Source organism: Accipiter gentilis, chromosome 18 (assembly GCF_929443795.1).
Source record: "Accipiter gentilis chromosome 18, bAccGen1.1, whole genome shotgun sequence".
NCBI lineage: Eukaryota > Metazoa > Chordata > Aves > Accipitriformes > Accipitridae > Astur > Astur gentilis.
In genome coordinates, this window is record NC_064897.1 from 20,518,541 (window position 1) to 20,546,165 (window position 27,625).

Consider the following 27,625-nt stretch of genomic DNA (forward strand, 5'->3'; position numbering starts at 1 on the left):
CCTTCCCACATAAAAGTGAGGTATTTTCCCCTCTATAAGCAGAGGGTAAAGGGATGTTTTCTTTGCTGCTGATGCATGGCAGGGTGACACAGCTGCTTCTGGCTGGAGTGAACAACCAAAACTGGCAAGGTCAACATCAATGTCTGAAAGCACAATTGGTTTCTGCATGGCACAAAGGCAACCTCAAAGAGCAACCACACAGCTGGGTCTAGTGCAAACAGACAAAGACTACAGTGCTGTGTGCAGCCAAGGGGCACTAAAACCTAGCAGGCCTTTGTTCTCCAACAACTCAAACAATCAAGATCTGATCTTATAGTCAGGTGCTTATAAACAGCAATACAACAGGTCTTAAGGCAAGTCAGGTGAGCTTTATAAAACATCTGAGGGGAAAAAAAAAAGAAAAGGAAAAAAAAGAAGCAACACATTATTCTTGGTGGTATTTCAGATTCCAGTGCCAGAAATTGATGGAATACAGAGGAGCCTTAGCTCTGAAATACTTCCAGATGCTGACAAAGTTTATTTCCTCTCATTTTGCTTTAAAAATAATTTCTGAAATGCTTAAAATGTAGGACTTATGGAGGGAATAACATGACTGTTTTTTAAATATATATACTAAAACAACCCAGCCAAGAGCCCACATGTACTCAATACAATTATTTTTCTATGCACAAAACTTTAGAAGTAGTTTTGGATCATATAGCACAGGTTGTTAAGCTAATTCACCTCCCACCTCTGAGAGCAAGGAAAGACTCCACTATCATACTTGCATAATAAACAGGACAAACAGAGGTTGTATCAGCAGGGCAATACACAAACAGTAAGTATTAATGATTATAGAGAAAAGCAGCAATGCTGTGATAATTTAAGCCAGTATATTTTAGAAGAGATGGTAACAGTCATAACAATGCCCCTACAAACAGCAGAGGTGAGCTCTTTCCCCTTACACTGTTTTCAGGTACAGGTCACCCTGTTTCAAAGGACAGCTACAGCAAAACCAGAAAAGATGAAGTGTGCAACAGCAAAGACAAGCCAGGAAGATATTAAGCTCAACAGGCTGGAGCCATTTCTTATAGAAATTAACAAAATGATAACATAAGAGGCACATAAAGCAATAAATACCACAATTAGGTGAGATCAGGTATAAACTTTTCTATCTTACTAGCAGAAAAAGTGGGCACTTCTCTTTAACCTTCAGCAGGTTAAACAGATCTTTTTAACATACAATGAATAGCTCACCAGTGAAATCCACTATCACTACCACTAACAGAGGCTAAGGACTCAACAAAATTGAGAAAGTGGCTGGGGAAAAGTGAAGAATAGGTTTCTACCTAGAATGCCAGCACACAGAATCATCATCTCAAATTTCATGGGGATGAGAGGGGAGAAAAAAAAATAAAAATCTGTCATGGATGCTTTACAATTTAACACCCCTTTACAGGAGCTTCCTATAAAGGAAGCATTGGCACAATCGCAGACAGCATGGCTGGACTGCACAATCTGATCTATTGTACCAGCTCCTGGGTATTTCCACAGCCTTTCATGAGGTTCCTTCTATGTTCAGAGAACAGGAAAAGCATGTGAATGAAAATGCGTCACCTTTCATGCAGGTCAAATTTTAATCTTTCCAGGATCAACTTTAAGCAACAGAGAAGTTTAAGGTGAGATATAAGCTATTAATCTTCAGGTTCATTTTACTACACATGGAAGCCTGATTATCAACGTGCACAAGCAGTCTAATTATAGACACTTCTGCCAGACTAATAAATCAGAATGAAATGTTACCATAAGAGAGACTGTTGAGAAAAGGTGACAGAGCACTTTATCAACACCACTACCGCTCTCCAGTTTCAAAGGTGGTTACTGGCTCCCCCTGGTGATCTTGCAGTAACAGATCCTCAGTAAAGAAATTGTATTTTTTAAGCACTCCTCCTGCCCTTCCTTCTTCAGAAGTTAAGTCTATCAATTGGTAGTTTTTTTTAACAAGTCAAGTGTCACTCCCATTTTATATTGTTACCAGAATCTTTCACAAAAGCTTGCAGAAAATTTATATAAACATTTTTAATTTCCCAACTATAAGAACACTTTCCTCAGAAATACTCTTTACCTTAAAAGTACTGAAAAAGTGAGCTGCTTTGGTTTTCAGAGGCCCAAGGTACCAGTACCTGAAAAAAGAACACAAATAGAACTTCTAAGATATCCAGGGGTCAATACTGGGAAAGGGAGAAATCTTCCATGAAGTCAGAGCACACTGACTTGTTTGCCACTGGAGTTAGTGCTCCCCTACAAACTTCAGCTGTGTGATACTATCAGTTTCCACACACCACCAGCAGCTTAGCAGTGACATCCCTTTCCTGAGTTACAGGTCACCAAAATGCAGTACACAAACTTCACTACAGGCAGCACAACATCTCAGTAGCAGAATTTTACCTAGTTATGTGACACAACTAGGAATGATCTACAGGTCTGTGGTCTAACAGCTGATGGGATGCATCTCCACAATATGCAATAAAGAATGATGTTGGAGGAAACAAATCAAAATCAACAGCTTCAGTGACAAAAGAACAGAGCCAGCAAACATTCATTTGCCCCAAAGGATGCTCAGATCAAAATCAATATTTTACAAAATAAAAATCCTGCCAGCCATAGAGCATTGTATAGAATCTAAAGATGTGACTATATTTAAGCAGGCTTCGTGCACATTTTGATCACTGTCTTCCACCAAAGAAGGTCAACAAAGCACATTAAATACCATCAGCTCAAGAGTACTGCAAATCTAAGTATATCATTAACTACTAAGGCGTGCAACTGTCACACCACTCCCATCAAACCATTAAATTGTCTGTAAAATAATAAAACCTCGAAAACATAAAACAGCACATTGTCTCCACCAGGACAGTGCTTAGCAGAGGCATAGTCAGACAAATTTCTGGAACTGTGGCTTATGGCTTAACTCCCTTTGTAGTAGGTACCTTGTTTTCAGTATAAGATCAGTTGTACTGGAATACACCAAATGTTTATTTAGCCCAATAACCCATCTCTCATGGGGACCAAAAGCAGGTGGAGAAGTATAAAACCAGGACAAGCACACATGGTTCTTGTCCCAGGCACACTCTAAGCACACATTCATTTGTGGCTGAAGTGCTTTCCCAGCTGGGCACGTTTTCCGTGCATTTGAAAACATTCATGGAAGAGAATGAGGTTTGAGGATGTTCAGGCTCCCCCACATACAAAAGGTGCTGTCATCCTCCAGCACTGAGTCCAAAAGACTCTTACGAAAGGGAACTGCTGCAGGAAAAGATGTGAAGGCTGACACTAGGCAAAAAACAGAGTATGGGCAGGAAGCCTAGCAAGAGTGCAGAGGAAATAGAAGTGTACTTCCTTAATCTTGGGGCTGCAATTAGCAGGATAGCCTGCAGCATAGCCAAATCAGCACCTACACAAGCTACCAAGAATGTCCCTTGCTTCCCACGGACAAACACCCTCACCATTTACTGCATCTCCCACATCACCTCTCAAACCTACTCAAATATCTCAAATATTTGCCAGACAGACTCCAGTGCTCTGCTACCTTTTGCTGACAAAGACAGCTCATTCACAAAACGCATGGTATTTCCTTATACCTGTGCAGCAGAGACATGTGCTGCAATTCCTCCATAGCAGTTTGGGAAGTGAACTGCTTTGGCCCTGCTGCTCCTTCACGAGATAGTGCTAGTCATTTGATACACAGACAGTGGCATATTAAATGTCCATTTGCAGAAAGCCCAACAATTTTTAGTTTAGCATTCAGAAAACAGTCAGACAGCACAGTCCATGCCATTTCTGGCAGGAACTGAAGGGCATTTCTACTGCACCTGATGTCCCTTGTTGGAATTGAGTTACAGAGTCTGCGTGCGTCTTTTCATTGGCAGCTGATGAAAAACAATGGCCAATTACTTACTTAGACTTTACTCAAGGGAGAGCTTTTCCCACTGATACAATGTGAATAAAGTCCCAGAAGTGGGCACCACAAGGCAAGCAGAAAGTAAATACTCAAAAGAACCGGTCAGCACCAAGTAAGTGTTTATTTCAAATGACAAAAATGCTGAAATGTCGTATACTGCCATGTGTGTAACGCGAGACCTAACAAGAGCGGGTGACTCTGCCTGTCAAATGCCTACACTCAAAACAGACTTCTTTATAAGAGGGGGGTATGTCCTTTTAGGCAACAGATGCTAAAAAAGGTAGTTTCAAAAACCAGTATTTTCTTACTTGCTAACTTTAACTCCTGCATCTCTGTAAGATCCCCATCTTAAACCAGTCACTGCAAACACAGGCTGTTCTTTTGCTCCCTGTAAAGAAAAACAAACATTGTGAAATTGCTTTCTCTTATCTTGTTTCCAACTTTGTTTTTTGCAGCCAGAAAAATACCATTTCTATAGAAACAGATTTCTGATCAATCCCAGAAGTGAAATTTCACATAAGAGGTATGATAAATAGCTAACAGCAATAAAACTAAGCAGAATTTAAGCATTACACATTCCATCTGCTCCCAGAGAGGAGTGTAAGAGGTGAAGTTTTGAAGAGGTTGATTGAGTTTGACTGCACACCCAGCAATAGCCATTTCATTTTGTGGATATTGTCAGCCAAAAGCAAGGAGCTCTGCACAGTGACACTAAGTTCTCGCTGCAGAAATGTCCATTCTACAACATAACAGAAAAATAATATTCAAAAACCATATAGGGCATAGTCAAAGGTTTTCCCATTTCACATTTTTCAGTTTGTGAAAGAAAGCTATTAACTGCACAATACATATGAATGCATTAAATCAGCTCAGACAGCTATTGTTCTCTCTCACCATTTCTACAGAAATATCGGTGTTAGTAAGTTTTATATTCATCAATATTCTCTGAGCCTCAAAAAAAGATGTTCATGCATTCTTGTGTTTTCTCCAGTTTAGACTATCTGATGTCACAGCATACAGTGGAGAAACGACTGCCACCAGAACTGCTGATACCACAAACCAAAATTCACGACAGCATTACACAGAGAAAAAGCAGTCCATGTAAACAGAACAACATGAGAATAGTAAAGTTTTAGAAATGTTGGGTGCCAAATAAGCAGATACTTTTACCTTGATCTGCAAGACATCAAGTGGAACTGTCTCTCCCTTCAAAATGGCCAGTGTAGCATTAGTAATATGTCTGCAAAACAAACAGGAAAGAAACAAAGGAAAACAACCAGGAAGAAAGGAAACAAGCAAGATATAAAATTACACTTTTTTTCAGCAAATCCCACTATGAGTCCAGGTGTGGCTTTTTTGCAGCAAACAACAACCTTAGGGAAAGAACTCTGACAAAGTCTGTGTCCTAACAAACAGCAAAACACCTGAAGAGCAAGAGGAAGTTCTCAGCCTAAGCTTTTCAGAGATTACTCCTTCTTCAGCTAATCTGGCAGATCACACGCCAACTCTGTTACTTGCTGCTGTTTTGGATTCTTAACCCACTATGGACCCAAATCATGGTTTTATTTTATTGGTGCCAAGTGTAACAACCTGGGAGGGAAGGGGATGGTCATGACACTGGTCTCAAATCATGTGTCTGGGACTCAATTGCCTTAGTATGTTAATTTGTTTTGAAGGTTTTAATCAACATAAATCTACCCATCAGCAGTGCTCATGTGGTTTTGGTCTCCATTAAGTTGTGGACAGTTGCTAATGCACTTTATCATTTCAAGTCGTAAAGCGTGGCACTAGAGATTTTCTAACCAAAGTGTTCAAGTTCATAAAGCAGTCTCTATGTTCAGACCTTGAAGCATATATTTCATTAAAACTCCTTCCTTGTTTCCAAAGCTGGGTAAAATTTAAATTCCACATTGCGCACATTTCCAGTGTCTCAGCTGGACAAGGAAAAAAACGCAAAGAAAACCAAATGTAGTTTTCAGATGCTTCCCAATATTCAGATCACTCAGCAGGAGAAATTGCCCTTGGCTTCATCAGGCTTGGAATACTGAGACAAAGAAGGAAGCTGTTCTTACCTCTGCCCTTCTTTTCTCCTAACTCTTACCTTTCCGTAAGACCTCTACAGTTCCTACACTTCGAAGGTAAGATCTAATAGTGCTGAAGGAACCAAAGCCCAAATATTTCTTTTTAAAATATCACTTCTGCACTTAAGTCAGGTTCTGTTACTGGTGTGGGTTGTTAAGCAGCCTATTGACCAAATTCCTTTCAACTTCACCAATATGCTGCAGTCGCACCTGCACAGTTCATTACCTTGGGACAAGAAGATCATTCATTTCAAACAGCTTCTTTAGAACCCAAACATAAATTATTATTTTAATCTTAGCTGCTGATTACAGCCTTGTCCATCTTGCCAAGCTTCAAAGCACTCTGGTAGTTTTCATGAAGGATGTTATGCCAGTTAGCTCCTGGGTTTTATGTATGATGGATACCAGCAAGGGTTCCGCAAAGAAGAATGTTAATGAGTTACTGGGAGAATCAGAGTGAACAGATTTCAGGAGAAAGGAGCAATATATTCATTAGTATGGGAGAAGAGGAAGGAAAAAATTGAAAAGAAATGAAGTGCGGGGGAAAGAAAGATTAGTTGACTGGCCTTTATACTTTAGAAGTGGGCAAAACAAACTTACAACAAACTGAAATGGAGGCAACAGATACTGCCAGACTGGATCATATCCAGGATGCTGACAGATTCAGGTTTTGGAGAGTTGCCAACATCCCTCCCATCACAGGGATGGACGAGAAACCCTACAGAAGTCAGTAATGGGATCCAATCTTCCCCATAAAGATATTCTTGTATGCCTTACTCTGCAGGTGCTAACCAGGTTATATGCAGACTAGTTTCTAGAATTCTTAAATTGGAGAAGAGATGGAAAGAGGGCTTTTTTGGTTTATTTTGTCATATCCCTGCTATTATATTTCTGACTACTCCTAAGAGTTTTGATTATATTTTTTTAAACATGCCAAACCCTGAGTATCACATGACCACAGAGAAATTAGCCACAGCAAATGATTTCATGTTCTAATAATATATACATCTCCTTCTTTTAATTTTTAGTCTGGTTTTGGAAGTCATTAACTCAGGGAAGTCCAGAGAATCATCAGGCTCTGCCCAGAGACTGCCAATTTCTATGTAACACAGAAGAAAAAGAAAAGTATCAAGCTACTGAGAAGCACTACTTCTTGAAAACAAACAAACAAAAAGCCCCCTTTCAGAGACAAGTAATACTTACTGGACTTGGTTCGTGCTCTCAGGGTAGAGCGTGTGGCTCAGAGTGCAGGTCTTCCCAAGAGGTATGAATCCTATAGGGATCTTACTGAAGACAGCCTGGACACACGAGGAGAGTAAATTAACATTTGCATCAGCTGAACGAAGCTTCCTGTGTGGAGATCACAGCTGCGTCTGATATCACCCCTTTGGCATTAAGCAGCCAGGCCCTTCCTTAAATGAGGCAGTAATACATAATGACTCAGAACATGGCATCCGAATCTGTGAATCCACCACTGCCAACTGGGTCCAAAGGAGCTTTCTGTAATCATTAAGAGCATTGTTACATGCAGGTTGGCAGCCACGTCCTAACTAATGCATGGATTCTGACAGCAATCTGCCATCTTTCTTAATACTGACAGTGGCATCACAAGATCTGAATCTCATTTACCATTGCAGAAATGCCCCTCTGATAAAGTAACCTTGCATGGAAAAGAGATTTTCTCAGTTAAGGAAAGGAAATTAATTGATTCCTCTGGCATCCAAATCATGAAGCAGCAGAAGGTCTAATTTTTGGAAGTCATTGACCATGTTATTTTTCTGTACCACAGTTCAGCAAAAGGGCTTGTTGAAGGAGCATGTTATTATACTATACATCATAATAAACTGTGCTTCTTGAAGCGTGTCAGCAAATCAATGTAAACTACCCTATATCACAACGTACCTTCTCCCTGCTGGGCACTGCTGCTAGCAGCACCATGATACTGCAAATCTACACCAACTAAGCAAAACCCCTCTCACTTCATGCCCACCCGCTCTCCTTTGCTACCTCTGTGTCACCTGCAAGTCTTAACACTTCTCAAACACCCTTCTCTCATTTTCTTCAGAATTGTTTTACAGCATGCAGATGACAGGCTGTTTGCAGCTCATGCGGTCGTGCTCTGCTCCCCTGGCTGCTAGGAACAGCGTTTATGGAGTACCTTGCATAGGCTCTTCTTATCCAGGCAACTGTGGTATGACATACCCAAGTAAAAAGGGAAGCAGAGCACAGAGTGAGGAGGCTGAACTGCAGATCTCTACTCCTAAGACAGTGATATGAAGGACAAGAATAATTCCCTGGCCAAAGACATAAAGTGACACTACTACACTGCAGTATTCCACCCGAAACAGTGCCAGATGCAGAATTTTCCACACTACCGCAAATCAACCCAAGATACATCAAGATAGGGAGCAAAAAATAGAGAAAAAAAATTAGCCAGTAAAGCCTCTAAACCTTTTCTTCCAGTATCTTTAGATTATAGAGGTCTCAGGGACCAACTATAATAATATTAAATTTAAAAACTGATGTCTCAAAATTGATACAGCCAGTGCCCCTTTAAAAATACTGGCTTGGTTGCAGAGTTTCTCTTGTCACATTCAGGCAAAGCAACTGCCTAAACAGATACAATTCTAGCTGCCAAGGATATCATCATAATCTTGTCTGGATCATTTAACTGAGTTTTTGCCAGCTCCTGCCAGAAGGTTTTGGGAACAATGATTCCCTCCTTTCTTCAATAACACTGTCCTCCCTCTTTAAAAAGAAAAATCACTCTAATTTCCATTCGGAGCGATCCACCTTGAGAGGTTAAAACCTGCTTTCTGCAGCCATCTGCATAGGTAGATATTAACTGCTTGAAAAAATGGCAAAGTAATCATAAAGCAATAGTGGCATGGCCATAACTGAATTCGGTTTCAAGCCTGTACAAATACAAGAAAAACATGTACTTCCGCGCAGTGCTTCTGCCAAACAAAGCAGCATACACAGCTGGTCCATGGGTCTTTGAAAGTTGTGCATTTGGCTTCTCCACAGTCCCTGCTCTGACACTGGAAACTTCCCAAACCCATGGCTTGGGAGCTATTCCACTCCCTGAGAAAGGGAATGAGGAACAATGGGCAGAATTGCAGGACACTAGCATGGCTGACTTATTATGCAGCAAGCTGGCTTCAGATTAGTAAGCAACACATCTGTAGAAGACAGTGAGGCCAAGAGATCATAGTGGCTGTACAAGACACTTCCTCTAAGAAATAAACAAAATTTTAAAAGTGACTCTTTCTCACCTCATCTGCTCTGCGGAGAAGTCCAGTTATGACCTGAAAAACATGGGAAATGCTCAGCTCTGAGAATTTGTTGTTCAGTTATAGTAGAAAGCTATGAAATTCATACCCACATTTACTCTTTGGAAAAGATTCAAGGAGCAGCTACTCTTTTATGGAAGGTGCTACATGGGAAAGGAGGCATGTTCAGTGTGCAAACGTGGTGGAAATAGCAGGGTTACAAGTGCCCATAAGTGTATGCTGGCACCACAACCAATGCCAGCGTAAACGTTTTAACACTGAATAATGCTCTGCGTAATGCAAAAATAGCACTGATCAGTGTGCAATTAGCAATAATCAATTCTAAGGCCATGAGAAACTTTCAGATGTATTCTTTTAAGGTCACTGCATTTCATTTAGCCATTGCCTTATGAGGACAGTAGTTAGCATTCCAGGAAATACTTTAATAAAATACAGCCTTCCTTGAAAAATAGAGTATCCCCCAGTTCTGCTGGTAGTTTGCTCCTGTCATTAATCATCTTGACAATAGGCATTTATTAAATACATACCATGCTTTGTTATCACTCCCACGTAATTTTTAAATTATTTGATTCCCACTTAGCAAAACATGCATTCCTCTTGGGGAGTACAGATAGGAATGAACTTTGAAAATTAAACCATTACGGCTACATTACACAGAAAGAAAAAGTTAGAATCATGTCTCCCCAAATAATTTTCTCATTCTAGAATAAAATTCTGGAAGATAGTTACGTCACACACTCTTTCTGCCCCCACTCCCATCATCACTTTTAGACAATAACAACTAGCAGAGTTTTCTTGTCCCCAGAAGATTATAACATTGACTGAAACGACAGATACTAAAATGGAAAAATCTCTAGTAATACTTGTTATGATGTTGCTACATTACACAGACGCAATCTTCTCACCCTCAGCCTGACTATGGTTCTCAACAAACCAGGACAAAGCTCCCGCAGTACCTCTTGTACTGTGCCATCTCCTCCTGCAATAATGATCAGATCCGTGTTTTCCATCAATTCCAGCAGCTTTTTTGCTTGTCCCTCATAATCAGTCTGAAGAAACAGAAATCCAAACATGAGAAATCAAGTGACTATTTCTAGGATTTTTCTTCTACAGGGGAAAAAAAAGAATCATCTAGCCATTTGCTTAATAGTTATTCTCATATAGGCACACGGTACTGTATATTACTTACATTCACTGAAATTTCTTCAACTTAGAAAACAAGTCTGCTGCCTAATACAATATGTGCAAGCAAACACAACACAAAGGCTAAATGAAATATCAGAGTAAATCTTATTCAGTAGATCTAGAATATGGCAGCAATAATCATATTTCCAGGTAGTTTTACACTGAAACAAAACCACAAGCAAATCATGCTCTTGCAGAAAAAGTCCCAACATCTTTAGCAGCCAAAGTGCTCCAGTGCATCTCCTGAAACACAGAATCAGCTACACAAAAGGCTACTGCCCAACAGCAAGCTGTTGACACAGGTTTAGCGGTAAAGAGTACACTGATGTTCCAAACCATCAAAACAGTTTTCTGCAAAATTAATGTCTTTTACACGGACACATCAGCCTCAGTTACTGGCCCAGTCCTGTTTAGCTAACTTGTCAGGCCTGAAGCTACAAAGCATCAGTTTTAAGTCTTGCAAAATAATTTTTTCTCTTAGGGTGGGACTATGTATTTTCAACGTGCAGAGAAAGACATTAATAAAATAGCATTTTAACACTAAACCTTGTGAAAAAGATTCCAAGACAGAAAGATACATATTACAGTACTTCACTGTTAGGACACAGTGACTATTAAAGAATTCACATATCACAGCCTCAAAAACCTGCAAAAAGATCAGAATCCCTTCATGTTTACTTGTTCTTCTCTTTCCAAAGAAAACTCTCTGCTAATTTACACCATTTAGAGCTCAGTGTTCTGCTTTCGTGATGGGAATGTTGAATTATTTGGGTATACACCAAGATATTTTCATTGTAAAAATAAAAGGTTATTTTTAATTAATCTGAACAGTTCCACTTCACGTCAGAGTTCCTCACTTCTGAATTCTGCAAGTTCAGGCAGAACTGGCAATTTCAACAGTGACTGGCACGCACCACTAGCCAGCACTCAAATATTTAGAGAGTTTTCTCTCAAACATGAATTATAGAAGGGCTGCTTTAGACAGACAGACAAGCACATGTACTGCTTTAGCTGAAAATTAAAAACTCAGTACACAGTTTGTAAATTAACTGTGAATTAAAAAGAAAAAGATTAAGTACCAGCTTAATATCTCAGTATTTATTTCTTCCCACAGGATGTCTACAGGACAACTGAGAATTTCAAATGCATCCAGAATTTAATTTCAGTTCTTCAAGATGAGAAAGCAGAGCAGACAATGTATCTATATTAGCAGAACCTATCAGTTCTTACCTTAACCACAGTTACATCCAAGCCTGATAAGTGCAAAATTGGAGCAGCATTCTTTTCAAAAAGGTTCCTGGCTTTGCTAGAAATAACAGAGTAAAAACTATTTCATTAGTCTGGTGGCTAAAAAAATTAAAAAGGAAAGAAACAAATGAATAACAAGAAGATATCTACTTAAAAATGAGCATACATTCTACAAAATCAGTCACTCAACCTGCCAGTCAGGAAAGATGAGATTTCATTTGGTTCAAATGTATTACATTTCTAGACTCATATCTCAGATGTCAGTTTTTTGTTGCAGTTTTAATAAATGCGGAAGAGGTTATCTAGCTTTCTCCAAAAATAATTTTAAAAACCCAACAAAACAAAACAAGATCTCCAGAAAGAAATTTATTACAAAATTAATCACTTAGAGCGCACCAGGCTTTAAGACCACAAAGAAGGCCCATTTAGGTTTTCAGAAAAAATATTTACTGTTACATGTTATTAAGTAAGTTTAGAAGCAAAATTTTATCTGACCTTTTGTTATAGGGCTGATACATTTTCTGCCTGTAACTGCATAATAAAATAATTATGCCATTAACTATAAATTGCTTACAATAAGTAGAAGCATGAGACTAGAAGTCAGAGACTTAATTTCTTAACACTTTGCATTTTCCAGTCACGGGTGTTTTGAACAAAAGCATGTTAAGTCCAAGCACTTCCATGTCAGATATATTCTTCCTTTCATGTTACTAACAACTCCCTGCCCCTCCCCAAGATGCAACTGATATGAAGCTTAGCTGATCAGCAGAAGCAGACACACATCACATCCAAGATTACTGTTTTTCTGCTAAAAAGCATGTAAAAATAGCAGCCAACCTCTTCCAGGAGTCCTGCTCTGAGCCCATATTTAGCCTCTCAGTTTGTGGGCACATCCCTTTCAAGGACAGGTTCCCACAGAAGCAAGATCACTGCTGGCTAACTTCAAGTCTTGAAGTAATCAAGGTCATCTCTTATTTCTATAGTTTTTGAGGATGGAAATGCATCACATACAAGAGTTTGGAAGGAATACGAAGGAATTCCACATACAAAGGAATGACAAAGGCCAAAACACAGGATAAAAGAAAAATTAAAAATATACATATGTTTAGAAATCATTCTTTCAACTCAAGCATCCACTTCTATTTCTCATCCCAGTATTTTTGGTGAAATCAAATTTGGCATAGTTACATAGCACCAGCTTGGCATCAGAGGGAGGCAAAAATGAGCTCAAAAATCTGGCTGGCCTTTCTAATGGATGGCAGAGCAAAAATACAGAAAGAGTGCCTCCCATATGAGCGTAGGGAAGGAGGAATTTTACCCTTTGCAAGCTGCTGGATTGAGGAACACTGTTGCTTTCTTCAGTGGCATACTGGAAGGGATCAGCTGGTTGCCAAAAGCCTAAGTAAGAGAAAAAGAGCAGAGTTCAGTTTATCTTTTAAGCACATTGGAAACAGTTCAAAATAATGCATCTCTACAAACGTCAATGGGCTTTCAAGCCTCATGACATTCAAATGACTTCCATCTTCAGCCATTGTACAGGTCTCCTATTCAAAGACCTGCGCTCTTAGCAACAGCTCACGCCACTGTTACAAGTCCATTTTTACAATTCCACCACGATTTAGTTTTGTCAACCCCTGGTTTTCTGCCATGGGCAGAGATCCAGGGAGCTATCCTTGACTCCAAGGTTACTCAATTTTCCTTCCTTATGTAGTTCTCATACGCCTGCCTGCCACCTTCTTTCTGCATCTTCTTCCACTTCCATACTTCATTTCATGTATCTCTTCTGCTCATTTTTGTATTTTCTATACTGAATTTTTTGAATATATGAAAGATAATCACCAGAGAATCTGCCCTGACCTACAAGCAAGTTCACTGTTTCTCAGGCATTTTTTCTTCCTAATGTCTCCATATAAAAATCACTTAATTCCTCTTCCACTTTTAGCCCAATTCTCAATAGATGCCTTGATTTTAAATTCTTCAAGAGTTACTCCATACAGCCTCTTGTACATTTTAGCCATTTGTACCTATTTTCATAGCTTTTCAGCACAGAAGAGGCACAAAAAGGCAAAGCTTCCACGCTTGTTACTTCCCACTCTGCAAACCTCTTTTAGGTCACCTAAAGGCATCCTCGCTACCACACCAAACCAAAATGCTTTGAGTACAAGGATGACAACGTATTCAGCAGTACCATCCAGAAACCCCAGAAGTAAAGTAGGAACAAAAGACTATTGCACTGAACACAAGACACAGTCAACTGTCCCTGGTCCGTCCGTCCCCCCCCCCCTCCCCCACCCTTTATCTTAAAAGTTAATCCTCCTAGCAGGAATTTTTATATTGAAGAAAGTCGACACTGTACAAAAAGCACAGTAGATTTTAGTGATCATTAGCTGTTTGAATTTATAATTAACTCCACTTGCCAACTTTGCTCAGGAAACCCCAACTAAAAGAAGTATGCAGCTGGCTATGTTGCTTAAAACATTCAAATTTCTTCTTCAAGAAAGGAAAAGGATGAGAGAAGCTGCTGAGAGTAAAGGAATCTTCAAAGAAAGGGAAACAAATCAATAACTCTCAAGCTTTACTCAAAAATCAGCTAGAAAACAGACCAACTTATTTTATTGCAACTGTTGGGCAGGAACTGGCAAATATAAGGGACCTCTAGCATGTTACAGCTGTTAGAAACAATTAATTATTTGCTTGGGGGGCACAATGTGATGTATTTCTTTGTTCATAAAGAGCACAAGGCTGTCCCGGTTTCAGTTGGGATAGAGTTAATTTTCTTTCCAGTAGCTGGTATAGTGTTATGTTTTGGGTTCAGTATGAGAAGAATGTTGATAACACACTGATGTTTTCAGTTGTTGCTAAGAAGTGTTTAGACCAAGTCAAGGATTTTTCAGCTTCTCATGCCCAGCCAGCGAGAAGGCTGGAGGGGTACAAGGAGTTGGGAGGAGACACAGCCAGGACAGCTGACCCAAACTGGCCAAAGGGGTATTCCAGACCAGGTGACGTCATGCCCAGTATATAAACTGGAGGGAGTTGGGGGGCGGGGGGGGGTGGGGGGCAGGGCAGGGATCACTGCTTGGGAACTAACTGGGCATCGGTCAACAAGTGGTGAGCAATTGCATTGTGCATCATTTGTTTTGTATATTCCAACCCTTTTGTTATTATTGTAATTTTATTATTGTTGCTATTATCTTTATTATTTTCTTCCTTTCTCTTCTATTAAACTGTTCTTATCTTAACCCATGAGTTTTACCTTTTTTTTCCCCCCCAATTCTCTCCCCCATACCACTGGGTGGGGGAGAAGTGAGCGAGCAGCTGTGTGCTGCTTAGTTGCTGGCTGGGGTTAAACCACGACAAAGGCTCATAAAGAATTTATGAGTAATGACATAATCACTTCTTTATGTAATATACTTAGATATTTATGTTACAAACAGGGGCATTTCTAAAGCAAATGCTGATTTTTAAGACAGGAAATAAAAAAATAATAATGCAACATTCCAGAAGCCTTTTTTTCAGAGCACAAAATAAGGAAAGGCAACTTAAAGCCAGACATTAAAAATGGTTATTAAATATATACATGAAGGTATAATTTAGGAAAGTCAATGCTTTTTTCACTTCCTTGTCAAATGCACAATTCCAGGTACTGCATTTCTGGACTTCTAAGATGACAATCACTATTTTGCAACTACAAAAAACCCTTTATACAAAGGCTTTATATAATGCTTTATGAATACTAAGAGAAACTAAATTCCTTTACAGAAAACTGTCCCTGCTTCTCGGAGTGAATTGTTTGCCAGCTAAACAGGATCTCTTTAACACACGCCCAGAGCTCAGTAACAAGGTCAATCAGCAAGACCACATTTGCAAAGGAAGTCCACAGTCAGCTGACACTGGCTTATTCCAGAGAAGGAGGTGTAAAAGGTTTAAAATATGATAAATAGATTCTTTATTGTAGAATCTTTCTATGATCATTTGCTACCCCAAGGCTGTCATCATAAACTGATACTTAAATTCAGACATGCATGGTGGAGTCTTTGCATGAAATACTGCTGTAGTGGATACTTCGGCACGAAGGCGGGTGCCTCATCAATTTGGTATCGTAAGAGGCTTAAAAACTTAAAAATCTGACGTAAAAAAATAACAGGGACACCCCCCCACTTCACTCAGACTAAACTTTTTCTTGGGTGAGTCTGCCTCTGTTTTTTCCCAGTACTTACAGAGCACTATAAATGCAAGTAGCATTTTTCAAACAATTATAGACTGTTGTTATTCTGAAGAACATAGCAGACATTTAATGCCTTACTGCTGTATTGCTGTGTGTTTTCAAGCAGTAGTTGGCACTGACACATCAGTGAGAATGGAAATTACAGCTAGAATTGATTACTAGGCTTTCTGGTTCATTCCTTTCTAATGCAGGAGTCTTCTGCAGGATGTTTTCCCAGGCTTTAACCACTGAAATTGTAGGAAGCTCTATTGACAGTGCTTTTGCACTTTCGTTTATAAGAATAAGCCATAATTGAATAGATTCCATCATTTAATGACTGGAATTAAGAAACAGGAAAGTCAAAATTTCCACAACTTAACTATCTTCTTGTACCAATCTTTCCTTAGCAGTTACACCTTTTCGACAGCACATACACCTAGGTCTTCTAACTTCTCCTTACATACCATTTCATCAGTGCCTTTTTAAAAATTTTTTTGATTTGGTCAGCATGCTTCAAATATTGAGGTATTAACTGCTATTTTTGGTGATATAAAAAACTTCAATCAGTTTGATATTATGCAGTAAAAATGAATATTGAAAACATAAAAATCAAGAATAACTGATACTATGAGTTGGAAATGCATTTGACTCTGAAGCTAAAAGCATGATTTATGAAAGCAGTATTTGCAGGGAAAGATTTTTCTTATTCTTTCATGAGACTTGAGCTCCCTTACATCTATTCCAGCCTGAAGTTCCATTGCCCAAATCAAGCTGCTGTGAATATCTTTCCCTCAACAGCAGGCAGGCTAAAATTGGGATTATTCAGGTGCACCACAGAAGCAGGGTAATCTCAATGAAAGTTCTTTAATGAGAAAAATAATTTTCACCATTCTTCTCAGGCCCCAGTATGTAGTAACGATGGGAGCAGTGTTACACCCTGCAAAATCTCCAAGATCTGGCATGGAGAAGCAGGTTTAGAATAAACTTTATTTGTGGGAGGTAGAAAGACTCTCAAAATCCTACAGCACACCACCAAGGTAATCAGAGCCAGTAAGCAGTACCTGTGCAGTGATGCCATCCATGGGCAGCAGCAGTTGTGCCCTTGAAAGACTGCTTACTAAGGACAAGATTTCTTTATAGGAATACTACAGTATGGGAATTTGATTATTGCTGGTTGCCCATGCGGGCCACAAACTAAAAAAAGCAATAGTCAGTATACTCAGAGAAAACTCTCTCTGAACACCAGCTTTCTTTTCGGTGATCAGCAAACAGGTTGTCTCCATTAAGTTCCCAGGACGTGGGTCTCAAAAGCACTAGGTCAGTCATCACACTTAGTATCCTTGAAAAAGTCACTCAGAATCAAATAGACAAGGGCAAGGTCTCTCCAGCTGAGCCCTAACATGAAGCGGTTTGCACTGTTTCTGCCCCGACTACACCCATTGCGGTGGATCTGAGATTTCAGTCTCCCATCTTACCAACAAATCATCTTCCTACCAGAACTTTACAGGCACAGAGCAATTACACCTGCAGAAATGGAGGTCTGGGTAGCTACAGCAGTAAATAAGACTAGCCCAACAATAACAGTGCACCATCCATTGCAGCAGCAGCGAGGGCACGAAAGGTACAGTACCCCTGCTGCAGGCCGGAGGCCTTGTCCGCCCTTTGGCACTTTCAGCAAAAGAACACAGATGGCATCATTGTAAGGCTTGTCACGTAGAGAGGGCCCGCTGGGAAAATCTCAGGAGCCCTGCAAAACCACGATAAGAGGGAGATTTTAATCTAATTTTATCACTTTAAACAGTATTACCTGGGCTTCTTGGCACGCAGCTCTTCGTAGCAGGTTATCGCTATTAGGTAAGACAGAAAAGAGAGTGGACATTAGGTTGTGTAAGTTTAAAACAATTTGCTCATTTTTTACTGTAGGTACATACCCTTTTTACACACACTTTGACTGCATTAAAATAAAAATATACAGGTTCTTTAAGACTTGTTTAACACATTTTAAGGATGAAACACACCCATTTAAGCACACATGCATATTTTTTTCTGCATATGCACACAAACACCCTTTCTATAGTAAAGAAAAGCAGAAAACAAAGACCAGGATGCCAAGTGTGCCAAGATTACATAAGCTATGGGATGAGACACTGTATAACTGTGATTTATTTTTAAATTGCTACATAACTGTACTCCAGATCTAAGGTGTGGTTTTTTCCAACGTTAATACTGCCTGTATTTACACTGGCAGTATAGAAGGGAATTAGAGTAGACTTAAGCGTCACTTCCACGGACTTAAATCTTTGCGCATTGTGAACTCCCCTCTACATCAGTTTGTCAGCTGAACACATGATAATGCAGCATCTACCACCCACCTAGGTCTGAGCATGGCCTAAAGCAGTATCTCAGAGAGGTAAAAAAAATCACTCAACTCACCTAAGCGAAGTTTAAAAACAAAGAAGAAAATGTCAGTATTAGATATGTCACTGACGGTAATTTCAGAAATAAATTTCAGACTAATCCTTGTGCTTATCATTGGTGACAGACAGCATTAGCAAGGTGACAAGCAGGGTATAGATGGCAAGCAAACTGGAGACAGAGCTACTGAGTGAGGAACAAAATTCCATTCTGCTCCAGACCAAAAAATGCCCCATTGGCCCTTGCAGACAAAACAGGGAGTCCTGTTCTGCAGTGCCCCAAGTCTCACCTGTCCTCTAGATACCAGACACTCCCCCATCCTTGCTAAAACCAAAAAACTCCTTCGGATTGCCCTTGCCAATACCTGGCAAGACAGCATATTATTGTCTCAAATATATCAAGTGCAAAAACCCTAATTATAGTCAGCATACCAAAACGAATACATTACACCAATTAAAAGGATTAAAGGCCAACCAGGAAAAACAAGTGACTAGGAAAGAAGCATACTCCTGCCATAAAGTATAGCTCATCAGGCCAAATCCTGCAATGGAAATAGCAGAAGAGAAGGCAAGGCCTTGGTCAGACCTCTGGACCCAAATATGAGTGCGATCAATTTCATGAGTGTACGGTATTTATCTGTCACTGGAGCTACATAAGCTGCTCTTTTTGGCATCACCAAAGGAGAAGTAGGGTGACTTCAGGTGCGATAGAAAATTGGGTTCTGAGAAAATAACACTACAGCAAAAAAGCCACGGATTTATTCCTGGTTATAATATAGAGACAAAGGAAGAATTCAAGCATGGAAAAAGAAAATACGTGAATAATACCTCACCAAGATAACAAGTAACTGGAATGTCTAAAAGAATTTCCTGAGAGGCATGCTTTTAACTGTCATGTTTGCTCCTTAAAACCACAGGAATAAGTTATTTGTATTAAACACCTGAAATATTACTTAAGAGGAGTGACAGACTTGGTTTTGATTGCAGCAATATAATGAAAGCGCACTAGTTAAAATAACTATCTCTGAAAAGGTTTGTGTTCCAAGCTAAACAACATTGACACAGCTAATTGCAGATCAGTCAAGACAGCATGACAGGCTAAGTCCACACTGCACTGCTGAGGGCACAAGCCCTCATATAGGGACTTTTTTTCCCCCTCTGTGACTACGTGTGGCCAGAGCAAACACAAACCAATTGCAATTTCAATACATAAACTTTAATTATGGGATATCAAGAAAATCCCACTATCAGACGATGGCTGCACAGTTGATGTATTTGAGAATTGCTGTTCTAACCTTATTAACAAATTCTAATCAAATCCATGTTATCTGTTTACTTCACATTGATGCTATTTTGTTCAGAAGTCAAGCTGTGTCACATCGTCAACCACTATGTTTTCCTGGTGCCCACAACCCCATGCTGCAGTGTTAACCACCTTTAAAATGGAGTCAGGCACAACTTTTCAAATGCAAGCAAAAAATACCATGCTCTCTGTCCCAACCTGCAGAGACCCTCAAAACAACTGTCAAGGATGCAAGCTTGATTCAGCTTAAGAGAGTCTTAATCATAAAAATTAGGCTTGACAGTTTAGATGTCAACATTTAAGCCTAGTTTCTCCTGCATTGAAGCACTTAACAGAAACAGAAGTCTACCCTGACACGTATCATTTTGGTGTCAAAGGAAAGGTTTAGGTTCTGAGACCAGAAGAACCATCTACTGTCCAGTAATTTATAGGTTATTTGCCTCACCTCTCCAGTAGCACAGCACCCAGAATCCCATGCTATCTCAGCCATACTCATAGGATTCCCATTGATTCAACTAGAACATGTATTTCAAAGTCATCTGAGTTTGCTTAAAGATGTCCCGAGTTTAGCTTAAAGATACCAGGTAACAGGAAAACTTTTATTTCCTTAAAGTACTATGTCAACACTTAACTATCTTCACACTTAAGAAGAAAAAGCACAAGTGTGCTCACAGGGGTGTATCTGTGAGAACAGCAGTCCTCCTGTATGAGAGCTCTTGCCTTTACTCATCTCATATGGCTCACCTGAAGTACCACAAGTGGGTCTGGAAGTCCTCTGCAGGTCATACCAATTGGTAAATATAGCTAGAAAAGTGTTAAAAATAGCAAAAAGGTAATTTCTTGAAGTCTTCTGTCTTGCTACACATTAGATTATCAAAAATAGTTGTGTACCAGCTCCCAGAGGAGACTTTAATAATAAACATAAGATTTTGTTGATTTTTCATACTCTTTTGACTAATATTTTGCAGTAGCAAAGCCTTTCCAATGACACTTGAACAGGAGCAGGTGGAAGCTAAGGGAAATTGCTGCACTGTCTTAAAGAACACACAGAGATTTCTTCTGACGTGCACCATATCCACAGCAAACTAAAAATCAATTTTTACTTTACATTTCCCCTAAGGGCTTATAGACACAACTCCTGCCTTAAACCGAAACAGACGTGCAGTATTGCATCTGCTGGCCAACGCCAGGGCTGCCTTCCCACTGTGAGAATTAAGCATCACACAGCTTACAACTGGGCCAACTTGCTTAAGCAGTAAAAAATTGGGAGACAGAGAGGAACAAGCTGTGGCAGTGGGGTAGGGAAGAAAGAGGATGTCCTAAGCTGAACCCACAGACAGAACTTTGACTGGTTCGACAAAGATATCAGTCAATCCTGCAAGGCCAGCAGCCACGGCAGTGCAGGCTCTTCGGAGAACAGAGCAGGCTTAAGCCAAAGCAAGGAACCAATGCAGAAGGAAAGGAAGAGCAACTGTCCAGAGCTTACCACGCACCAGCCGTGTCGGGCTGCCAGAACACAAGGGGCTGTGAGAGCGCAACATCCATACAACCCGCTTGAACAAGGGCTATTCTGATTTGTCTGCAACATCCCCAGCGCAGGACTGGTGGCCACTACTCCTGTCCTAAGCATTGTCAGCTAGAATAGGGAATTAACATTCTTACCTATAAGCACACAGATCACACAATTTAGTACGTATGCTCCTCCAGCTGAGGCTGCATCCTCTGCCCAAGTGCCAGCAGAGGCCAGGGCGGAAAGTACGGTTCCCACAATGAAAGGCCAGCCAGGGCAGCAATGAACTCCACAAGGAGAAGACAGCAAACACAAACCGAAGAAGCTGTTTGAGGCCCACAGCTGCAGCAAGGAAAGCCTTCGTCTTGGAACCAACCAAAGCAACTCCTTTGAAAGTGACCATATTACAATCAGCATCAAGGCTAAGACTACTAAGTATATTCAAGCAAGAAGCAGCCTAAAAACTCTCCAGTTCAGTGTCTGCATCAAAACACACGAGTTTTGTGAGGAGAAACTTGACCAAAGCTGTGCATATAGGATCACTCCTCAAGAGCTGTAATAGAACTGCTAAAAGAGATTTTATCTTAGCAGAGAGCTTCTTGGCTGCTTCCAATACATCAAGAGCACAGCATCCTCTTTGCTGCATATTAGCGTTACTTCCAGCTTGCCTTTGGAAGGGCAGGAAAGACAAATCTTAGTTTTCATCAGCTTTACCAAAGACTCAGAATTTATACTCGTTTTTTTTTTTTTACAAAGTTTTGATGAAATAAGTCAGCCACTAAGGAAGTATATGAAGAAAGGTGACAAAGGGAGTTATCAGCTGCAAATGCGCAGAGGCTAACATTCAAATTATAGATAACAATAAAACTCAGATTACTGGCAAGCAGTCAAAGGCCCAGATGCCTTGCCAGCATTTTCAACGGAAAAAAGTCAATACTTTAACATATACAGAGTAAAACTGAGTATCTATCTGATGAGTCCACTGTCTCAGTACAAATACCAAGGGTCCCCATCCTGACAAAGTGATGATCACTTACCCAGTGACACCACTGTAACAGTCTGGCCAAATCTGACAATTAAGCTGATGTCCATCATGCCAGAGATTAAATTTCTGCTGATTTGACATACCTGGTGACTCACTGCACCACCTGGATACATAAAGAACAGCAGCAGCTCAATTCAGGAAAGGTGAGCCAGGACATAAAGGTGAGAGGGGCTTCCAAACTTGGTGGAAATCTTCAAACAATCATATGGTATCTTTATCTGCAATCAACCTTATGTGTATATGTTAAACAGAAGTACGTTACTGTGTATAAGCATGTATCCGACAATCTGCATAACCTTTAAGCTTCAATCTAGTACATTGAATTCAGTATCCCTTGTACCTGTAGTATGATATGCTATAGATTAAAACGATGCTGATACATAAATTCATACAATCCAGAGAAATTAAAGGGAGACAATCTCACATGACAACACTGAGTTATCTTCTTAATTTTCCAATACTACAAGAGTATTTTCTATTCTAAATGCAAGATAATGGATTTTTAAAACATATTCTTTTATGAGAAAGAAAGGAATTTTAAGACTCACTAAGGTTTTGTAAGAATAGCAATAGGGTTTTAGTTAACAGTAGTTCAACCAGACATAATGCCTATCATTTTACACATGAAAAACCTTTGCCACCTTCTCATCAATGTCTCTTTTGAAGAGGCACCTTCCGTTATATTACATACTTAAAAGGGCTGAATCACAAATGGGCGAGGGAGAATCAGCACAAGGTTTCCTCTTTACTCTTCATGTTCATCCAAAAACCCCTTACTTTTAAATCGGTGAGTATTTGAACAAACACCTCCAAAGATGAAACACTAACACACTGATCCAGAAACTAAATGCTGCATGAAGAAAGTTTCATACCAGACTGGGCTAAGAAGCGCCTCGACCTTTACAGTTATCGTCATCCACAACCTTTAGACTAACTCAGTGATGAACCGTTACACTCCAGCACCCCTCTTCCCTCTACAGCCTATGGAGCACAAGAGCATCCACATCAGACCCCACATCACAGTCTGCAGGGTGCAGGAGAAGGACACCCAGCTCCATTTCCAGGCAGGAAAGAGGCGTGAAGAGCAAGTCTGTAAAAGGTAACATTCTTCTTGTCCACATTTGTCCACGTAGCATCCTCCAAAATCTTAAGTAAGTACTCCAGAGCTCTTCTGTCCCTATGGGCATGTAGGGACTGCCTATAGAAGAATTGCCATTTATTTGGAGGACAGGTTGTTATTTACAATAGCTCCACTTAATGCAGGCATCACAGCCTCTGCATCCAAAAGAAGGAACCTTGAGAGTAAAAAAAGCAAGTGATCTTCTCCTTGCAAGAGAAATATCTTTGAAAATCCACAAGGATGGAAAAGCCAAGAAGAAAGATGCAGGATGGGAAAAAAAAATTTTCTTCAGCTGCAAATAAATGAGCAACATCTCAGACAGCTAATTCCAAGAAGTCAGAGGCTAATCTGAACTGATGCTGTGCTAAAGCAAGCCCCTTCGTCAGAAATTCCAGTGATGCCAGAAACCGACGCACAAGACTTCGCTAAACCTTTAATCTGTTCTAAAAGGGCAAATGTAAGTCTAGTCAAGTATGCCTCACGCATAGTAATTTAGCCTCTGATGTTGATAACAGCAAGTCTTATGGCTAACATAGCCCATACGCGATTCCTTCATTAAATTCTTCAAGGGTTACCTGCAACAGTTTGTGCACGGGGCAAAAGGTGCCTCTCCTGCTCCTCAGCATAACTGGTACATAAACAAAGAAACTGGGAAGAGGGAATGTACAAAAAAAACCCCATCAAAAGCCATTACCACATTTGGAGGCAAAACAAGCTGCAAAGGGGGATCCTGGCCTATTCCCTGATCTCCAACAGCTACAAGGTAAGGCCTTCACTGTGCAGAGTACCATGAAAAGGCTGCTGAGACCATCTACGAATTTTTACACTCTTGCCATCAGGTTCTTCTGTCACTCCTCATTTTTCTTTTCTGTGGCTAAAACAATCCTCCGCAGAGAAATGGCTAAACGGTTGTCACTTTCTCCAAACAGTATTTAAATCTCTGAAAGCAGTACCTTACAGCTGTGCTTCAGTCTACATCAAAGTCACACAGAGCTGTTTGTCATCACAGGATTTCCTACCTTGCATTTCCAATGTCTGGTAAGGAAATGCTGTATTTTCCCTTACAGATAAAAGGGGAGATTGGAGAATAGGATGTGTAAACATTTTTTTCCCCACTACATCATCTGGGTTAAAGCACCATGCCTACACTTGGTGCAAATAACCTCCAAGCACTGAAATTTACATACCAAAAGTTCCCTTTTTGTTTGTTTGCCTTTCATATTTTCCTCCTCATTCACCACCATATCAGAACAGTACACATCACGTTCTCAGTGATCATAACATGTTTTTACAGTTAACCGCACAGGAAATCAATACAGTTGAAACTGACAGTACATAGGCACATGAACTCCCAGAAACAGCAGATATGAAGGGGAGACTGGTTGTGTCTGACGCTGCTTCTAGGCCTCCTCAAGTGCCCACTCTCCATATGCACAAGGAGCAGATTTAGTCTTTTTCTTAATGCTCTATTTCAGTAGCTCTCTATAGTACCCAGGCCTGACATGCACTCTGCTGTCATTAGTATCTGTGGCAACAGAAGACCAGTAAAGAGGCCACTTGTGTAAGCAGGGTACCTGGGAAGGTCACAGGCTGCTCTACCCCACCAGCCAGCCCCTCATATGAATGCCACCAAACAATTTCTTCCTCCTCATTTTGTACATTCAGTTTATTCTTTTGGCTAAGAGATATCTAGAATGATAGAACTTCAAATAATTACTCATTTACATTTTGCTATTTTTTCTGAATTCAAAGTTCAAGTCGTCAGAGGGAAAAATGGAATGCAAGCTCAAGGACCCACTGACATTACACGAAGGCATCAAAAAAACCCAATCTGCTTAACACAAATACTTCTGCTTACAACACGGCAGTACATTATGTACTTTTCTGTCTGTTGGTCCGTGTAGGCATACGCATGAAACCATGACCTTGTTACCACCGCTTTCACACAGTTATTCTCCATCTTACCATAGCCTGCCCTACAATCAGCAATTACAAAGAAAAAAAGTATGGAGGGAAGAGTTTTTTTGCTGCTTGCCCTGCAGTCAACTGAGCCTTAGTGCTTCAGGTAGGAAGTAAGCAACTAAAGCAGATGTACCATTCAAAACAAAGACTGATTTAATGCAAAAGTCCCGAGGCAAAAGGAAATAAAGAAGGAAAGTATACCAAACAACATAAACAGATTTATTTTCCTAAGTCTTCCACCGAGGCTTTGGCAGCATTTTAATGTAAGCAGAAAACACCACTGCTAAAATCATGGCTTAACAATTAAAAATACATTAAGACAGTGACAGAATAAACCGCAGCACCAAAAGTAGCAATTTTAAAAAATAATTTGGCTATACTTGGATTTTAGTCAAATGTATTAACCATAATCTTAAAGGACAGGGATTAAAACATAAGCCTAGCTATTTAAAAATTGTGAAGGACGATATTGCTTACTATAAGGAATATTCGCTTCACAGATAAACATTGGAAATGACACCCTGCTAGGTACGACTTATGTTAGCAGTACTGCTGCTGCAGCGGTTGATGGGCTCCTTCTGGGGAGCTAGGTGGGCTACAACAGCAAAGCGGGCGACAACAGCAAAGCGGGCGCATCAGGGAGGCACAGTGCACGGCTGCCGCCAGTGCCGTGCCTCAAGAAAGGCACAAGTGCTCGTGCAACAGAAATGTGGCATCTTTCGTGCGGTGTATGGCACTGTTAAAAGAAAAAAAGGAGGCGGGGAAGCCCACGGGCACACGACCACCATGCTGTGATGGCCCCACTCTGCCCACGAAGGGGGCTTCCCATCAGCCTGGTACCACTGGCACCATTTGCAGGTGTTGGGCCTCTGGTTCCGTTCATCCTTGTAATATTGGTCAAAAGCGAGCAAGCCGACGACACGCACCTGGCTGACAGCGTTTTTTTGAAGTTAGAAGACGTAAACCTTTCTCCTCTCCAACAGCCCCCACGATTACTCGAGCCACCCTGACACCACCTCTGTTTACAACTGCCGCCTGAACTAGCCCCAAACTTACAAACAAGGCCAAGGTGGGAAGTCGCAAAAAGGCACCGAGCCTTCCTAAGCCCAGGGCTGCTGGAGGGGGAGGCAGAGCCACCCCCCCGAGGCGCCGGAGCCCCTCCGAGGGGAGACCCCCATTTCAACAGCGGCGAGAGGAGACCGCCTTAGGCAGAGGGCCGGCAGCCCGGGCAGCCGAGGCGAACAGGGCAGCGGTGCCCTCACGGCCCGGGGCCGGCCGCTTGTGAAAGCCCGCGGGCACACGGCGGGGCTAGGGGGGCCCGGCGGCCCGGGTCTCTCTCCCTCCCGCCCCCCCGGCCCCAGCCGGCAGTTACCAGTGCTTCCCATAGAGCCAGTGCCCGCCCCAGCTCAGCAGGCAGACCCCGAACGCGGTTTTCTTCCAGTGATTCCTCAGGGTCGTCAGCGCTTTCGCCGCCCTGGCCATGCCGCCCCTCAAGACGGGCCGGCGGGAACCGACGCGTCGCCGCTCCCGCCGCCCGGCCTGGCTCGGCTGGAAACGGCTCCCCCGGCACCGGCGTTCCGCGCAGAGACGCCGGGTCGGCCCCGCGGGGAGGCCAGGCGGGCCCCGCCGGGCTCCGGGCTCCGGGCTCCGGCCCCCGACGTGGCGGGGGAGCCTCTCCCGGCCCCCGCCGTGCAGGTTTTGGTCAGCGCGGGGCTGAGGAGATCTCATCCCCCGTCCACGTTACTGTGCCCCTGCCTCAGGCCTCGTGTCGCCCGGGATTCAGTCCAGGCACCCCACCTCAGGTTAAGAAATAAACAAAAAAGGGCCCCAAGGAAAGGTGCTTTCACACCCACCTGTGTTCCCGCCTCGCCGTGTGGTCGTCCTCCAGCCCGCGGGGCGACCCGCAGCCGTGGGCTCTTGCCAGCAGCCCCCCGCCACCGCAAGCAGCGAGGGGAGCGGAGGCTTTCTGCGTAGCAGAGGATGAAAGGGAAGAGGTGGTTTTTCACACTCATAGAAATATCCAAGGCGCTCCCCCCAGAAAACCACATTTCCGAAGGTTCACCTGAAAGAAAAGTTGCCTAGGAAGTACCCGGGGTTTGCTGTTTAAGCCCCACCGACGAGATGACCGCGAGCACCAAGAGAAATGTCTCCAGCCACGCACGGAAAGGAGACCATCCTCGCGAGGATGCCATGGAGCCGTGACCAGCACGAACCTCCTGCCAGGGCAAGGCGGACGCACGACCAAGTGGCAAGACCTGACCTCATGACGGGAAGATCTTTGGGTGGTGGCCCCCTCCAGCGTTACCTCTAGCCACGGCTT

The 27,625-nt window shown here is 41.6% G+C and overlaps 1 protein-coding gene across 6 annotated transcripts in view; it reads right to left on the reverse strand.

The window, feature by feature from the left end:
- Positions 1–26,829, reverse strand: part of AGK (acylglycerol kinase) — a 42,960-nt gene extending 16,131 nt beyond the window's left edge. For 4 of the 6 annotated variants that reach the window (XR_007508653.1, XR_007508651.1, XR_007508652.1 and 1 more), the window contains exons 1-10: positions 26,678–26,829; positions 17,759–17,798; positions 13,066–13,145; positions 11,730–11,805; positions 10,271–10,363; positions 9,297–9,329; positions 7,225–7,319; positions 5,111–5,180; positions 4,249–4,328; positions 2,105–2,162 (exon numbers count right to left, since the gene is read on the reverse strand). Coding sequence is in view for 1 of the 6 variants with exons in the window: in XM_049821553.1 (XP_049677510.1) it covers positions 2,105–2,162; positions 4,249–4,328; positions 5,111–5,180; positions 7,225–7,319; positions 9,297–9,329; positions 10,271–10,363; positions 11,730–11,805; positions 13,066–13,145; positions 17,759–17,798; positions 26,678–26,787 (735 nt within the window). In the remaining 5 variants the exon portion in view is untranslated. Of the gene's footprint in view, positions 1–2,104; positions 2,163–4,248; positions 4,329–5,110; positions 5,181–7,224; positions 7,320–9,296; positions 9,330–10,270; positions 10,364–11,729; positions 11,806–13,065; positions 13,146–17,758; positions 17,799–20,412; positions 20,473–23,095; positions 23,183–26,677 lie in introns of those variants that run through there. The other 2 variants (XR_007508655.1, XR_007508654.1) reach the window with 2 other exon arrangements.
- Positions 26,830–27,625: the final 796 nt, after the last annotated feature.